Below are 16,964 nucleotides of genomic sequence, written 5' to 3'. Positions count from 1 at the left end.
CATCAGTTTTCTGCTCTTGCTCTTACCCTTAGGACAGCCATTCCAGAGAGAGAACTTTTGGCAATGCAGACCCCTGGCAAGTGGACAAGCTCCAGCCATAGATATTAAGATTCACCAGATGGTTAGGGGTTGCTAGTGCCTTCTGGCCAGGTCTGTACTCGTGGTGGGCTCAGGTCCATTCCTTGAGACTCTTCAAGCAAGCCATCCCCTGTTTGCCCGGTGTAGGCTGACTGAAGGTTTGGAAGGGAGAAGCTTCATTATATTTCCCTAACCATGAGCCAGCCACCTGGCACGACTTGGGGATGGACTGGGACTGACAGGCTGAGATGGAAATACGCCCTTTGGCATTGATTTCTGTGGCCAATGGTAGGATGATGTTACTCAACTCAGTCTACAAATCCCAGAGCTCATCTGCCTAGAATAGAACCAAATAAACAAATTAATATAAAGCAAATCTGCCTCCCTGTGCTATGACACACACAGAATGCTTTGCCAGCATGATCCCAGTAGGATGGCTTTTTCTCACATGTTGCAAGCCATGGAGTAATGTTCCTGCTTCATTTTTCCTTTGTGAAATTGGCACTGCCCCTTGCAGTAAGCTCATGTTATCCACTTTTCTTAGTAACTGAAATGCTAATTATGATTTTATTTAAAGCCCTTTGTATGTTGGAGGGTTTTTTGTTGTTTTGTTTTGTTTTTTCAAAATCAGATGATTCTGGGAATGTCAGGAGTTGTCTGTAAAGCCAAAGGGTGGAATTTCTTCAGTTAGGCAGTGGATAGTGGCCAGCCAAGCCCTACTGCTTCCACATAGCATGCTCCTTTCCTGAAGGATAGATAAAGTGTGAGTATTTTCAAGCACAAGAGGTGATATTTCCCTGTCTTATGTCACCAGTCACCTTCACCCAGTGACTCTACAAAACTCAGGGCTTAAGTTGCCCTCAAGTGATCAACATTAGAATTGTTGGGCTGAGGAACTCTCACCTCTTTTCAATGGGGTGCTTCCATCTATGCAGTAAAAGACCCTGGAACTCCAGCCACGTTCACTAATAGGACTTTGCTTGGGATCTTTCATCAGAGGTAAGAAAACAAATATGCCTGAGGATAGGACTGAAAGATAGGACTGAGGATAGGATTGAAAGAAAATTCACTTTTTTTGCAATTATTCTGGTTAGCTATGCTGATTATTGAAAAAGAAGCACTGTTTGCTGTCCTCTCAGTTTAGATCTTGATTTTAAGAAGGCAACAAATATTTTTATCAGGTAATAATTTTGTTACCTACCAGTGTTCTTTGACCAATCCCACTTGCTCTGTCTCCATCCCTGGATGATCTGTAGCCATACTCCACTCCAGACAGCATGTGAACCTTCAGCCTGCAGAGCCTCAGAAGCAGGCATTACCTTTACTGCTTCTTCTCAGGACTCCAGTCCATGCTTTCTCGCAGCAGCTCAGGCATGCATTTTTAAGTTTTTCCTGCATTAGAAAATGTAGAGGTAATGAGAATCCAGAGGGGACTTCTGTTTTTGGGATAAAATGGTCCATTCTTGGATTCCTACAGCTCAAGGCCAAAACCAATCAATAGGTAATCTAAAATTGCCTCCAGGACATCACAGACGACTCACCATGGGTTAGGAACTGCTGAAGGCCCCCAGAGAGTGGTGCTGAACGGTGCTGATCCAACTGGTGGCTGGTTACCAGTGGTGTCCCTTAGGGATCAATGCTGGGCCCGGTTCTGTTCAGTGTCTTCATTGATGATTTATGTGAGGGGATTGAGTCCACAATTAGTTATTCACAGAAGACACTAAGTTAGGGGGGAGTGTGGATCAGCTGGAAGGCAGGAGGGCTCTGCAGAGGGACCTGGACAGACTGGAGAGTTGGGCTGATTCCAATGGGATGAGGTTCAACACGGCCAAGTGCTGGGTCCTGCACTTTGGCCACAACAACCCCATGGGGAGCTCCAGGCTGGGCACAGAGTGGCTGAGAGCAGCCAGGCAGAAAGGGACCTGGGAGTCTGGATTGACAGGAAGCTGAACATGAGCCAGCAGTGTGCCCAGGTGGCCAAGAAGGCCAATGGCATCCTGGCCTGTATCCGGAACAGCGTGGACAGCAGGTCCAAGGAAGGGGTTCTGCCCCTGTACTCAGAGCTGGTGAGGCCACACCTTGAGTCCTGTGTCCAGTTCTGGGCCCCTCAGTTCAGGAAGGAGACTGAGGTGCTGGAGCGGGTCCAGAGAAGGGCAACGAGGCTGTCAAGGGATCCACCACAATTCCTGTGAGGAAGGGCTGAGGGAACTGGTGTTGTTCGGTCTGGAGAAGAGGAGGCTCAGGGAAGACCTCATCACTCTCTACAACCTCCCTGAAAGGAGGTTGGAGCCAGGGGGGGATCGGTCTCTTCTCCCAAATAGCTGCTAGTAAGACAAGAGGGCATAGACTGCCAGGGGAGGTTTAGGTTGGATATTAGGAAAAAATTCTTTACAGAGAGGGTGATCAGACATTGGAATGGGCTGCCCAGGGAGGTGGTGGATTCTCTGTCCCTGGAGGTTTTTAAGAAGAGACTGATGTGACACTCAGTGCCATGGTCTGGTAGCCACAGTGGTAGTGGGTCAAGGGTTGGACTTGATGGTCTCATAGGTCTTTTCTAACCTGGATGATTCTGTGATTCTGTGATCTTTATTTAATTGTATGAGCACTGTTCCAGTGATACTTGTCTCCCAAGAGCACACTTTCCTGAAGTGATGGTGTCGGGGAATCCACTACTGGTATGTTTTAGGCAAAAGAAAACCAGCTATACTGCTGCTTGTGGGCCTAATTTCTAGTAGGGAATTATTTGGCTTCAGTTTGCAGATGTTTCATTGTTTGTCTTTCATGGTTAGATTACAAGGCTCTTTACACCTGGTGTTTTGTTCCTGTGGAGAAACCTGTGCCCTGTAATCAGAGTACCTCTTCATCTTTTTGCTAAACTGAAGAGGTTGAATACTTCGGGTTTCTTACAGAAAGGCATTTTCACCAATCCTCAAATTACTTGTGTCATGTTTTTTCTTCTATTGTATCCAGTTTTTCAACATCCCTTAGAAGAGGAGACAGATTTTACATCACAACTAGATGTGATATTTTAGCATACATACTCCCTACTGTAGTGAGGATGTGTGGGGAGGCAAAAATATCTCCCTGGTCCTGCAGTGTTGCACTGCCCTGATGTGAGGACATTGAACTGACAGTTCATATTTAATTGCTTGTCATTACCCCCAGAGTCTTTTCAGAATTGCTGGTTTCCAAGGTAGTCTCCTTCTATCTGCAGCTGCTGCTTGCATTCCTTCTTTCTAAAAGTGTAATTCTGCATTTGGCTCTATTAAAATCCCATGTTGCTTGGAAGGATTTGCCCTCCACAGTGATCCAGACTGCTCAGTGTGATTGCTCTGTTCTCATCACAATACACCACATTGCGATTTTTTTTTTTGTCAGCAGCACACATTATCATTGTCGATTATATGTATATTTCGAAATAAAAATATTTATTTCCAGATGAAATCCTTTAATTGTGCCAGGCCTTGTACCGATCACCCTGGAACCCATCTAATTCCCTCCCCAGTGACAACTGCTTCTTGTATTCTGTCACACAGCCAGTTTGTTATTCATTTCACATGTGCCTGATTGATATTGTACTGCCTTGTTTATTTTTTTTATCAGAATAGCTCAGGCTCTCAGTCTGTGTGCATCATTGAGTCAATTATGAAAGTGTAATCCTTTGACAAGAGCAGTTCTTTGTAGACATCACTGACTTGACTTCACTTCTATATTACTTCCCTTTAGCTCCCAATTAATTGATCTGTTTGTCCTCTTTTCCATTCTGTTGTTCAGGGCTGATTTTGGGCTTGCTGTTTGGCAGTTACCTTGTGTACTGCTGTCACGATTTAACAGGTTTAACCAGGACAATTGCACTTGACCTACTTGAACACCAGCATTAGCTCCCTTTCCATCTCCCTAAATCTTACCAGGAATGTCAGTGCTATCAGACAGCTCTTGTTGGATCACCCAGTCCTGTTGGGTTTAGAAACACCTTGTATGTGCTGACTGTGACAGCGAAAATGGTGACAACCACGAAATGGGATGCCACTTATGTGGCACAGAGCTAGTCTGCCCCAGCCATTCGGGCAGAGATGGAGGTGTTGGATGGTGTATGCAGAAGACCTGTCGATACTTAAATTCAGTTGCAGAGAAATCCAAGTCTTGGACATTCAAAGAAACTGAAAAGGGATATGGGCAGACAACCTATTTTGGCCTTTTTCCTTGCAGGTGGTGCAGGGAAGAGTGAGGGAGACATTTGCTGGTAAGCACAGAGCACCCTCTTGGAGGCTTAATGCTACCAGTCACTAAAAAGGAATGGGAGCAAGTGCAGTACAGCAAGATGAGCTGTTCTGTCAATTGAATGCAAAGAGCTCTGCCTAGTGGGCTACATGGCTTTATCACAGAGTATAAGAAAAATGACCTTGTGAGCTAGATGGCTTCTCCACGCTAAGTTCCTAGAAAACACCAAAAGCCATATTCAGTTATTGGAGAAAGTTGTAAGTGCACTTACAGGAGTGAGTTCTTGGTCATTTTCTCTTTGTTTGTCTGTCACATTTTGTTTGTTTCCTTGGCCTAGTTTCTCTTCTAACTGCCTCACTGTTTTCTTAAGTGCTCATTTGGGGCCAGGAAGGCAGGTCCCGAGGAAGTTCCTACCATAAGAATGAACTAATTTGGAGCTGCCTGTGTTCACTGGTGAAAGGATGTGGTTGGGCAAGGAGCAGCCCTTGAGCATGATGAGAAGGTAGAGGGATGGAAAGGCAGCCATGTGATGGGGAAGCCTGACCTGGCAGTACAGGGATGGTATCTTGGTGACCACTATGCCCTGCCAGGCTCAGGGAGTGGGGTCCTTGTGAAATGGTGTCATCATGATGACTGAAAGCAGATGAGGAGGGGGACCTTGCTCAGGTAGGCAGAGCTCTGTGTCCAGGTGGTGGGTCAGGCAGCTTGGCAGGGAAAGTTGCTGCAGGGCACCCTGGTGAACAGCCACTGGGGGTCAGCCCAGTTACTCATGAGGAGTACATTAGTTCATTTTTTCTCTTCCACAGGACTCAGAGCAGGATCGGCTCTCCTGTCTCCCCCCAGCAGACAGGGCCATCACGGACTGTCCGACGCTACCCGGCCAGCAATGGACAGCTCACCTCTAATGCTCTTCCCAATGGGAATGGACATGAACAGAGCAGTTCTGGGCTACATGCGGTTTCCCAGGAGCACACCTCATCTGCAAGGGGTAAGGCCTCCAGGACTGTCACTCTTTTGAGGCTTCTTTTTGGAGTGTCCTGGGGAAGGGCAATGGTATGATTTGGGATCCCAAAGAAACACAGGACTCCCAGGACTGTGACACTTGGCAGAATAGAAAGGGAAGGTCAGCATGGGCATTGCTGGGCTTGGTGAAGAAAGAGACTCTGTCAACAGAGGGCAGATCAGGGTAGCAAAGCTCTGACATCAAGGGAAAGGAGCCAGGTGGATGTGAAAGATGCTTCCCAGAAGTGTTGAACATCAACCCAGCACTGCTGATCTGGAGAGAGATTGCCTCAGTCTGTAGGAATGGTGTCTTCCAACTTCTTTCTCAGTCTGAGAAGTCCTCAAGGTCAGATTGTGTAACCACCATCTAGTTCTTCACTTTGGCTGCCCCCTTGGTGCCTTCTGACATTAGCAGGGATCAGGCCAGGCTGCTGGGATGTGTGGTTACTGAGGCAGAGCCTCAGCAGCTCTCCAGTTAGGACAGATGCAAATTGTCTTCTGCAACTTGGCTCCCCCTGAAGACATGCTTCCTCAAGGAGATGCCACCATGGGGCATCTCAGCCCTTATGAATAGGACCAGGAGTCTGACTGAAGCTGTAATCTGAAAGTAGGGATTGAAGTGGTGAAAGCCTGAGGTTAAGCACACCAAGAAGAGCCCTACAGAAATAATTGTCTTGCTGGGCAGGGATGAAGGGCTATGCTGTTTAGCCAACTGGTTCATGGTTACACAGTAGTTCTGCCTGTTGTCCATTTTCCCCAAGCCCCCAAGAGCTGAGAGCCGTTTCCTCTGTATCTAATGTGAGGATGGTGAGGGACTAGGAGAGGACTGTAGGTAACAGCTGGAGGTCAGGGGATGCATAGAGGGTTTTCTCAAGCCCTGATGATCCTTTCAGTGGGTATCAGTGTGACTGTTCATCTGGAAAGCTTTCCAGTATTTTAAGGGCAGCTGGTCTCCAGGCTGCTGACATGGCTTGAGAAGGAATCTTGTCTAAAGCAGAAAACCACTCTATGCTGGAGCTAGTGTGTGTATGTTCCTTCACACGGAGTTATTCCACTACAACTGGGCAAGCAGAGCATGCTGCTGGCCATTTTTCATGTGTTGATAAAGCCTTACTGATGCTGGAGCAGAGGACAGACTGGAGTGAGTGGCATGGAGAGACACTGTTCCAGAGAGAAAACCAGACCCCTCCTTCCTCTGGGAATGTTTTATAGCTTGAGATTCATATTACCAGCATCCTGGCCTGGAGATGCTGTTCCCACCTACCACTGTCCTTTTCTTTCACAGGGGCCAACCTGACAGAGAAGATTAAGAAGATAAAAATTGTCTTCACACCCACCATCTGCAAGCAGACATGTCGGAGTGGACGCTGCTACAACAGCTGCGAGAAAGGAGACACCACCACTCTCTATAGCCAGGGGGGGCACGACCATGATCCCAAGTCCGGCTTCCGCATCTGTGAGCATGCTGAGGCCCCCAGCCCATCTTCTTCCTTGTTCCCCCACTCTCCTCCTTCTGCCTTTCCTGCTTCTACAGACTGAGGGCTTGGGCTGCTATAGGGACGGGAGGATATGGCCCCTTCCAGTGCCTTGGAAGATGTCTCCTTGGGTCTTTGGGGCTTACTCCTTCTCTGTCTCTGAAGCTGGAAGACAGACTTACTTCATTGCTCTCTTTCCTGGGCAAGCAACTTCTGTTTCCATACCACTTCAGGTATGGGGGGACGTGTGTATTTGAGTCAGGCCCGCAGCCAAACGTCACCACCCCCTCCTTCTCAGAGCCAGCTCACTGCTTTTGTTGGCATCCAGTCTTGGGGCTGACTTTCATCACCTAATTTCCTCCTGTTCTCTCCTTTCACTCATGTGGCAGCCAGGAGAGCTGGCTGCAGGTTGCAAGCTGTTCCCATAAACAGGGCTGCTGAAACCTCTGCTCGCCTTTCAGAGCTGCTGGGATTGCTTGTCAGTTCACTGGGATATCCAGCTGTGGGTTGAGCACATCCTCTTTGAGACAGTTGGTGGGAACACCCACAGGATCTAGGGGGACTTGTGCTCAGAAAGCCTCTCAAGTTCTTCTAAGACAGAGAGAGCTAAATCTGGCTGTTGTGTACACCAGCTGATACAGGGTTCGTAGGAATTTTTGCGTAGATCCCAATCCAAAGATCTGTCTCTTCCCCCCAAAACTGGTTGCTGGGGTTGAGCAAATGGACTTGGAGTGAGGTGGGAGCTCATTTCCTGGGATGAACCTAACAAGCCATCCCGGGGTGTGAAGCAGCAGTATCTCATGCTGGGATGATTCAGGATGGTCGGTCAGGAAACCTTTTGCCTTGCACAAGTGTCACTCACACTGAGGGACACTGTCTTGCTCCAAGCATCTGATCAGGCCAGAAAGACATGCCTTTGGTTTCATCTGTGGGTGCTTTTTCCAAGCCTGTGCAGACAAATTGCTCCCTATTCTTTTGTCCCACTCCAAGCTTCTCCCACTTGAGCTGCTGGCAGGTCCAGGGCTGGCTAGGAGACAGGCTCTGAGGACGTGGCTCTTTGCCTGTTCTCTCCTTCTGCCTCTCCCATCCCTACTGAGCTCCCTTCTGGGCTGGGAGTAAAAAACCTGCCAAGTGGGGAGGGGGCGATGCAGAACAGAAAGAATTGTGCTGACTTGGCTGCCTGTAGCTGCTGTAGTTCCTGTCCCACTGTGAGATCCTGCTGTGCCAGCAACACCACCTTGGCTTTGGGCAGTTGCTCCACAGGGCATGGGTGCCCCAGGCTGGCCATGCCACAAGGCCCAAGGGAGGGCTCATTATCTTCAGCCCATGACTACAACCCTGAGAGAGACTCCAAGCCAGGGAGGACCCCAGCTTCTGGCCCTGCTACCCACTGGATTGTGCTGCACAGGAGGCACCCCGGCCTGCCTCCAGGCTGCAAGTCCTAACCCCAGCCCAGTGCTGGGTTTGCTCCTAGAGCAGCATGGGGCTAGTGCTGGCCCAAATCCATCTGCCTGGCCTCCCCCAGCCACTCCTTTCTAGAGGCAGTGGCTCAGTTTCTCTGCTAAGCAGACCTCTCTTTGCCTTCCAGACTTCTGCCAGATCCCCTGTCTGAATGGAGGGCGCTGTGTGGGCCGGGATGAGTGCTGGTGCCCCTCCAACTCCACAGGAAAGTTTTGCCACCTGACAGCTCCCTCTCTGGAAAAGAAGCAAGGAGGGAGAGCCCCAAAGACCCTGGCTGGCAGCTCCATGAAGCAGTCCACCTACACCCTGCCCTTGTCCAACCAGCTGGGTGAGCATGGCTGGGGACTCTAGACCCCACATTTCCCCTTTGCTTCTGAGTGCTCCTAGCTGGGTACTCCTCCAATTTTCATTAACAGGCCTGAGGAGGCAACTACCTACTTATTTTTGCCTTTTCAGGCCAGGTTGTTAGGAAAGTTTTGCTAGGTTTTAAAGGGGCCAGATTGCCAGGGAACGTTTTTGGTAGGCTTGCCCTGGTTTGGGTCCAAAGTATTTTCTCTTAGATACAATCTTCCTCTAGATTTCCTGGTGGAGTCAGTCTACCTCTCCTCCCTTGAGACTTTGTTGATGACAAGGTGCTCTTCAGGTGCCAAACTGTTGCCAGATTGTCACAACTGTGGTATAAACTCATTTTCCAGCTTCCTTAAACCCTTCCCTGGTGAACGTCCACATCAACCACCCTCCAGAAGCCACTGTGCAGATTCACCAGGTGGCCAGGGTGCGGGGTGACACAGAGGTGTCAGAGGAGAACAGTGTGGAGGCGGTCCTGGTGCCTGAGCTGGCTGCCATACCCTGGTACACCTATCCCCATGGAAATGGCAATACCATTATCACAGGGAGTGGCCAGCAGCAGCAGAGAGCTCCAGGGCTGCTGGGGAAGTGCTTTCGAGAGGCTCTCCATGGGCAGGTAAGTGATTACCCATCGAGTTTTGGAGGGGGTGTGTATAGATATGTTTCTTGTTTTAGGGTGTGGGTGTGTTGGCTTATGGGACAGGGGGTGGCCTTTCACTGCAAGCTCTTCAGCATCATTGTGGTCTTCATCCAGGTGCCATGGGCATGGGCAGCAAAGTGTCAGTACTTGGGAAGAAAATCCCTTGTTTTGGCCCAGTGTGAAGACCTCACTGCCTTGCTGTGACCGAGCTGTGCCCTGGAGCAGCATAGCCCAGACTTGATGGTTTTTACAGTCTCGTTTTAAAAGGGTGCCCTATTTATAGCAACATTTACATCCACACTCTGTGATTATTGTAGGAAACATATAAAACATAGGAAAATTCCTTTCCCTCTCAGACGATAAATGAAAGTCTGATTTCCATGGAACGATGCCTTCCTGGGCAGCTTGGTTGGGGCTTGGGAAGCAAATGCACGTGAGGGGCTTTCTCACCCCTGTCCTGCAGTCATCATAATTTCTTATTATGTCTTTCCCCATATGTTCCTCTTGCATCACTGGAAAAGCATCAGAGATTTTTGGCACCCAAAGGAACACCTGTGAGCTGCCCTGGCGCAGCTTGCACTCAGCAAGACCAACCCCCTCCCCACTGCTCCCCAAGCGTTTATGGGGGGCTGCTCCCACTTCCCATCACCTCTTTCAGTTGCTCCCATCCAAGCTCTTCCTGGGATGCATTCTCAGCCATTCTGTAGTGCAAAAATAAATTAGATCAGCCCCTTGGGCTGGAAGAGCCTCACTTCTCTGTGAGCTCTCTGCACCTAGGAGCCAATGCTGATGTACATAGATGCTTGTTGATGCCCTGAGAGGTTGCAGGAGACATTCAGAATGGCTGGGGGCACCCCTGCTGTTCTCATACCTTGCTCAGCTGGGGTGATGCTGTGCCCGGGGGAGTGCGAGGAGCCCGTCAGGGAGCGCTGGCCTCTCCAAGCTGAGCCGCAGCCGAGCGGATCGGTATGTGAGCACTGGGCAGGCGGCCACGTGCGCCTGGACTGGGGCCATCTCTGGCCTGTGGGCCACAGCGACTCTGCTCTAATGGGGAAGCCTGTAATCCAGAGGGCCTTGCTGGGGAGGCGAGCAAGGCAGGAAAGAGAGACTCATTAAGCAGAGGAAAGTGCCTGACCATAAGTTCCCTGCTGGGCTGCGGTGGTGCACCCACTGCACTGGCTAATCAGCCAGACACAGGGCTGATCTGAGGGCTTTGCCTGGTGATACCATCTCTGAGTCACATCCTGCTCCGTCCCTTTCCCCTCCAAGGGGTGCAGTTGAGGGAGTCTCATGTATTTCTGTCTGCATGACTATTTACTGTGTTATACTGCAACCCTGGTCCCTCTGTGTCTCGTGGGAACCTGTGTCAGGAGGGCTGTGCCAGTCTCAGACCCCAAACTCATCCCCTGTGCCAGCTCTGCCACCACAATGCCAGCAGCCACACTGGATGGGCACATGTCCCCTCTGTCCCTTGGAAGTCTGATCATCTGGTTTTCTTTCCACAGTGCACCAACCCACTGCCAGGGCTGACCAAGCTCGAGGACTGCTGTGGCAGCGTGGGGCTCTTCTGGGGTGTGGACCAGTGCTTGGCCTGTCCCCCTCGGCCAGGTGAGTGAGTGCTGCAGCTGCCAGGGATAGTGTAAAGTATGGCCCACACCCTTGGCAAGCAAAAATGGTTGGTCTGCCCTGCACAGCCAAGAAGGCATGGAGCAGAGCCATAGGTCTCCTGCCATGTAGCTCTCCATTGCCCAAGGTCCATGTGGACAGGCAGGATGTACAAGATGGCACATGGGTTCATGGCTGCTGCACTGCTGCCCCAAGGAGTGCTCTGGTTTGGGTGCTGGCACCAGGCTCAGCACTTTCTCCCCAGATTGCCCCTGTGAAATTCTGGTGAATCCAGTGGTTCCCACCAGGCCAGCCCCACTCAGAGGGAGAAACAGGAAAAGAGCAGCAGTGGTTTTAGGAGGTGCAGTCCTAGAGCGGTAAAGGAGTCTGCAGACTCGGCCCTATAGAGTTACGGGCTTGCTCTGGGCCTGACACGGGCTTGGCAGGGACTCTGGAAATAACACTACATCAAACAATTGGCAGGAGCACTCTGAGGTCTGTTCCAGGGGCATGGGCGTCCAGCCCTGTTTCTGCTATGCTTGGGAGCTGGATGAGCTGATCCAGCAGGAGATGGGGATTCCTCAGCTCTTTCACTAGGGGTGCTCCGTGACAGGCATGGTCCATGGTGCTGCAGCCCCCCCTCTTGTGTTGCAGTGGAGAGGCTGTGCTGAAAGGCTCCTGGCTGGAGGGAGGCAGCCCCTGGTCAGCCCCTGCTGACCAGGTCCATAGCTGGGCAAGGTGCACACTTCCCATGCAACACAGGAAGGGAGCTGCTCATCCCTCCTCCCTGCCTGCCCCCTTCCGTCACTGCCTGGCTCCTCATTCTCATGCCGTCACAGGGGTTAAGGACTAACATAAACAGACCCCATGGTCCAGGAGAGTCTGAACTTTGAGGAGAGCAGAGGTGACCAAGGCAGCAGGTTTTGTGCAAGGAAGTGTGATGGTGTTTCCTTCTAGCTCTGCCCAGAGGCAGTCCCACTCGCTCACATGCTTTCTCTCAAGAGCTCTTTGCTTCTCATTGTCCTCCTGTGATTTGGTTCCTCCTTAGCCAGAAATAGGGCCAGCTGGAGCCAAATTCCTTGCAATCACAGACGAGGTTGTCAGCATCCTGGAACCCAGCACAGATCTAGGGAACTCTGATTTCAGTCATCTTCCTGCTGTGCACGACTCTGCTGTGGCCCTGGGCCACACTGCTGCTTGCCTGCCCATATCCATGTGCCAACCCTAAGGGATTCTTGGGCACATGCAGTATGAAGGTGACCACAGGCTCTCCAGGTTCAGCACAAATTATGAAATGCTCTGCATTGGCCTCAGCCCCCTCCTCTTCATCCCCAACCTTCACATTCCCTGTCACGGATTTCTCCTCTCCACTTCACAGCAGTCTCCCTGTTACTCACCCTGTCTGTCATGATCCCCTCATTAGGAAGCGGGGGAGCTGCTTAACACTTTAGTTGGGCTTCTTTTGGCTGCAAAATCTCTGAACCTCCTTTCTCCTTTTCTATGCCAGGATGCTAGGTATCACTCAGTGGCCAAAGCTGCAGCAGTGATTGCTCTGCTGAACTTATATTTTCAGGCTTCAAACTATGTGTCTAATCACAGGCTTCCAAGACATGAAAACAAGCATGAAATTCCTCCATGGGGTCCTTGCAGTCAGCCAGCTGGTAGAGCAAATGTGCTTAAGAAATGCCTCCTAGCTTACGTCAGGTCCCACTTCCAGAGCTCCCTATATGCCCTGCATCCCAACAGCATCTGAAACATTTTTCCTGCTGGTCAAGTATCTCCTATCTTTGGCTACCTCTGATTAACTGCTCTGTAACCAGCCACACATGCAGGAGACTTCACAGTGCAAGAGAGAAGCTGTAAGGCTGATACTTGGTGAAGGCAGCCCAAGAGAACCTGGCTGTTGTGAAATGAGAAGCCCAAGCAGCTGGCATGCTTTTCTCTGGCATACTGTATTTGCAGACAAAAAATCTCACCCCAGATGAGAGCTAGGGACAGAGTCCTTTCTCCAAGATCTCATTGCTCTAATGGAACCACTGAGCACTGTGACCTCTCATTGCCCTGGCCTCTTGTCAGGACTCCCAGGTCCATGTCTATCCAGTGTGAAGGCATCACTCTGCATCATTCCTGCCTGTAGACTACATCCCAGCCTCACATCCCTTCTCCTAGTCTTCCTGGCCTGTGTTTTGCTCACTCAAAGTCACTGGGCTGCAGTTCAGTGACCCAGTGTCTCGTGCACAGGGATAACATGTCCAGTGGATGTTTCCAGCTTTCTTCTTGGCACTGTGGCCTTCCAAGAGAACTTCTCCTTGTGCTCATGTATCCCAGGGAGGCATGCACCAGAGCAGACTTGACAGCACTGGGAATTTCATTCCAGCAACTAGACAGAAATGGCAGAAGCTAGTTCAGTGTAAACACTTACAAATGTACAGAAGTGCAGCCAGGCAAGAGCTAGACAAATGGAGAACTTGTTTGGATTGACTGTCTGCCCGAGACACTGATTGTTAGTAGAGTCTGGATATGTCCGGATGTCTCTGTCAACTGCAGCTTTCATGTTTGGTGCATGTTTGTGTGCAGAATGACATCAGAGAAGAAGAAGAATCAGAGGCAGGCATCTGTCTGAGCAAACCTGCCATGTCCAATTCCCACTATTTTTTTGTGTTTTGCTCAGCATTAGAAAAGCCAAGGTACCTGGATGCTTTGTCTGCATCCTAAGGAGACTGTGTTAAAAGCCGAGTTTAGAATTAAGGTAGAGGGAGAGTTGAACTGCCCAGGATTCTGTGTTACATTAGTCTCCGAGGCTTTCTTAGATCCTGCTCAGGCTTTTGGCTGTCTGGTTTGCTGGTGGGAGTGGGGGTGTGTCTATGTGTCTATTGTTAGGCCCTTCAGAGAAGTGGGTGCAGAGATGGGTATTCAAGCAGGTTGTAGTAGAAGTCACTGAGAGCCAGTTGTCACTCACGTAAGAGAGGATTGAAGATGTCATGCCCAGGATATGTCAGAGACAGCCCTGCAAGAAAGGAGAGAGCTGATATCTTGCTCTGTGAGTTGTTGGGGCAAAGGCTATCACCCAACCATGACAGAAATAGATGAGCCTAAGGCAGGGTTCTGGAGAATGGAAGGACACCTGCATGCTGTTGTGAAGCTGCAGTCCTTTAGCTCCTGCTGGAAATGGATGGATTAAATGTGCTGTTATGCAAGTTAGGATGAAACAGATGGAGACATCCAATGACTCTCCTGGGTCTTTAGTACTCAGAGGAGGTGCTGTAGCACACATGCAAAGGTTAGAACAGTGAGGTAGGAAGATACGGAAGCTGAAAGGTAAAACTCAAAACCTGATAGAAGGAAAAGGAAGTCATAGGCTGAGAAAGCAGCTGACACTTGGACGTGTCCGGGAGGAAGTCCAGGGACCATATGGGTATTTGAGCAGTGCAGTTGAGGAAGCTGCACAGAAACAATGTCCTGTCTTGTGGCATACTCAGAATGTGGAGCTAGTAGCAGGTACACCGTTGGGCAGAGTTACTCTTGCTTACCTGCCAGATCATACAGTGTTCTGGGGTATACGGCGGTCTGTCGAGAACACTCTGGAACAAGGTCAGATGGTCCATTGAAACTAAAAGGAACGAGACCCAAGCTGCAGGTTGACTCAGACCCCAGAGAGAGTGTGGATTTGGACACAGTTTTCCCTGAAGTCTTGGCCCTCCTCAGGCATGTATGGATAAAGGAAACTGGTAGTGGAGGGTTTTTCTGAAAGCAAGGTGAGGCAATCTGCCCAGGGAGGGTCACAGTCCTCCTCTCCCACCTCCTCCCTTCCTTGAGATCACACAGCTCATCAACCAGCAGTACTACAAAAGAACTCCGTGCTCATGATGGACACCCTCTCCTTTCTGTAGGGTTTTGGGGGTCTTTCTGAATGCAGCAGTAATCCTATGTTTTCCAGGCCCTGGTTTTTCACTGCTTACTGTCCCTTATTTCAGGCTGCAGTCAGCCTGAACGTCTGCTGGCCTGCATGCCAGTTGTGCTTACTGCAGATCTTCCTGGGCTGCTTTCTCTCCTCTTGCCTATGGATTTTAACTGCATTAAGAAACAAGTCTTTGAAGGCTATTGTTTTGTTTTTATTCCCACTCCCCATGTTTTTTCAAGTTTTCTGTCCTCGAGAAAAGTCTGAATTTCACTGGAAAGTTGGATCTTGTAATGTCTGGTTTGGCATCCGCAGCACTCCCCAAACAGACCTCCCACTGTGAGAGGGGTGGCAGCTCACCCATTGAGCCCTCATCATCAGAAACCAAGTGAGTGGCTCTGCAAGCTGCATGTTCCTCTGCAGTGTGCCTGCAGGCATTGAAACAGCCACAGGAAGCCCCTTGAAAATCAACACCCTGCTCTGCTCTTGTTGTTATCACATCTTGGCGGATACAGGGGAAAAAACATTGAAATATGGGAAGGGGGCTACAGAAGGGTCTGGTTCTGCTACTGCCACCGTGTGCCACAGGGAATGTCTGAGGCAGTAAAGAAAGGCTGGAGCTGAGGAAGGAAGCTGAAAGCTCTGCAAGACTGTGGCAGTACCATAGAGAGCAATAGCTGGGGATGTTCAGCATTTTCAGGACTGCCTTGTTCATCAGAGTGCTTCTTTTGTCCATCATTCATGTGCAGCATCATGGCCTTAACACACAGCAGTTGCGAAAGTGGGGGGTTTTTAGGTACACAAGTATCTTCTCCCAGCTGGAAGCCACTGTGGGAGCAGAATGAGGTTCTCTCTGTTGAAATGACCTAAAAAATCAACAGCGATGACCAGACCCTATTTGTCCTTCAAGCATCTTTTGACCTTTAAAGATTTTCATTGGCCATGAGTAGAGCAGAAGGGTTAGTTTAGTATCACACATCAGCACAAGTATGAACAGAAAAGGTTATCTCTGGTGCCTTCCAGCAGAGGAAAAAAAGGCTTATGTCTGCAACATCTCCCTGTTAAGTGACTCCAAATTAAGAGTGCCTGGCAAAACCAGTCAAGTACTACTGGCACCAGAAGGGATAATGTGCTTGCTAGATAGGAAGCAAAAATTGTCTCAGATGCTGCAGGTTGGGGAGCCTGCAGACAGTGGCAAGGAGTTCAGGAGTCACTGCACAGGGCATACACCTCGCCCCTGCTACCACAGCCTTCGTTGTGGCACTGGAGAAAGTCTTGCAGGAGCTTGCCTATCACAGACCACCTGGAGGAGAGGTGTGGAGGTGTGGTCATGACAGATCTGGACTGAAAGATTTATGTCCTTTTTTTCTTCTCCCTTCTGGCTGGGAATACAGCCACAGCCAGGCCTACTTTTGGTCTGACATCTTCAATATGCTTTCTCTCTGAAGGCTGCTCTGGGGTCCAAGCTGTTCTGCTCTTCTGTCAGCAAGTCCAGCAGCTGAGGTCCTCCTTGCAGTGGAGGCTGACCTCTGCTTCACAGTAAACTCAGCTGAGATTTGACTGAGTCCACCACCCTCGTCACTCTAGATGCCACAAGACCATGCACTTTGTACCCTTTTACATCGCACATGTTGGAAATCCCAAAGCAAGCAGAGGCACCACAGCCACCCTCACAACTGCAGGCTCTGTGCCCACTGCAGGCATGGGGAGATTCCCAGGGTTCAACTGGGCCTGGAGTTCTTCTGTGGAGACAGTCGAGTGTCTCCAGAAATGTCTATGAGTCCTGAATATAGCAAAGGAGTTCACCAAGGCAAGGTTTCTCAGAGAGATAATGCCATTTGTGTGATAAATGGGAAGAGTTGAAAGAAACGGGCTAGCTTTCAGCAGCCAAGCATTTCCTCACTTTTCATCTGACCACAGGCCACCATCTTGGCCTTTTAACAGAGTGACATTGGCTGGCCTAAGCAATGTATTATGTCACTCTATAAACCTTGCCTCATTGAGGCTCTTGTGGGGGGCCTGAGAAGTGGTTTGTTTCCATTTCAGCATCAGCCTGATCTTTTTCATCCCATCTTCAGGCAGCATTTGGAGACCCAGGGACCCTGGGTAAAGCCTCTTCTAGTGGGAAGTGATGGACAATTTCTGAAGCATGCCTGGCTGCTTAAAGATCATCATGCCAGGATGAAAAACCCCTCTGCCTGATTTCTGACTAGAGATGCCCAATGCCTGCTGGGCA

At 49.9% G+C, this 16,964-nt stretch overlaps 1 protein-coding gene across 2 annotated transcripts in view; it reads left to right on the top strand.

The window, feature by feature from the left end:
* The window catches only part of LTBP2 (latent transforming growth factor beta binding protein 2), a 72,454-nt gene that overhangs the window by 27,915 nt on the left and 27,575 nt on the right, over window positions 1-16,964 (top strand). For both annotated transcript variants that reach the window (XM_030451587.1, XM_030451586.1), the window contains exons 4-8: window positions 5,106-5,287; window positions 6,587-6,757; window positions 8,365-8,565; window positions 8,933-9,201; window positions 10,731-10,833. In XM_030451587.1, coding sequence (XP_030307447.1) covers window positions 5,106-5,287; window positions 6,587-6,757; window positions 8,365-8,565; window positions 8,933-9,201; window positions 10,731-10,833 — 926 coding nt within the window. The remainder of the gene's footprint in view (window positions 1-5,105; window positions 5,288-6,586; window positions 6,758-8,364; window positions 8,566-8,932; window positions 9,202-10,730; window positions 10,834-16,964) is intronic.

This window comes from Calypte anna, chromosome 5A (assembly GCF_003957555.1).
Source record: "Calypte anna isolate BGI_N300 chromosome 5A, bCalAnn1_v1.p, whole genome shotgun sequence".
Lineage (NCBI taxonomy): Eukaryota > Metazoa > Chordata > Aves > Apodiformes > Trochilidae > Calypte > Calypte anna.
This window is presented reverse-complemented; position numbering and strand designations above follow the sequence as displayed.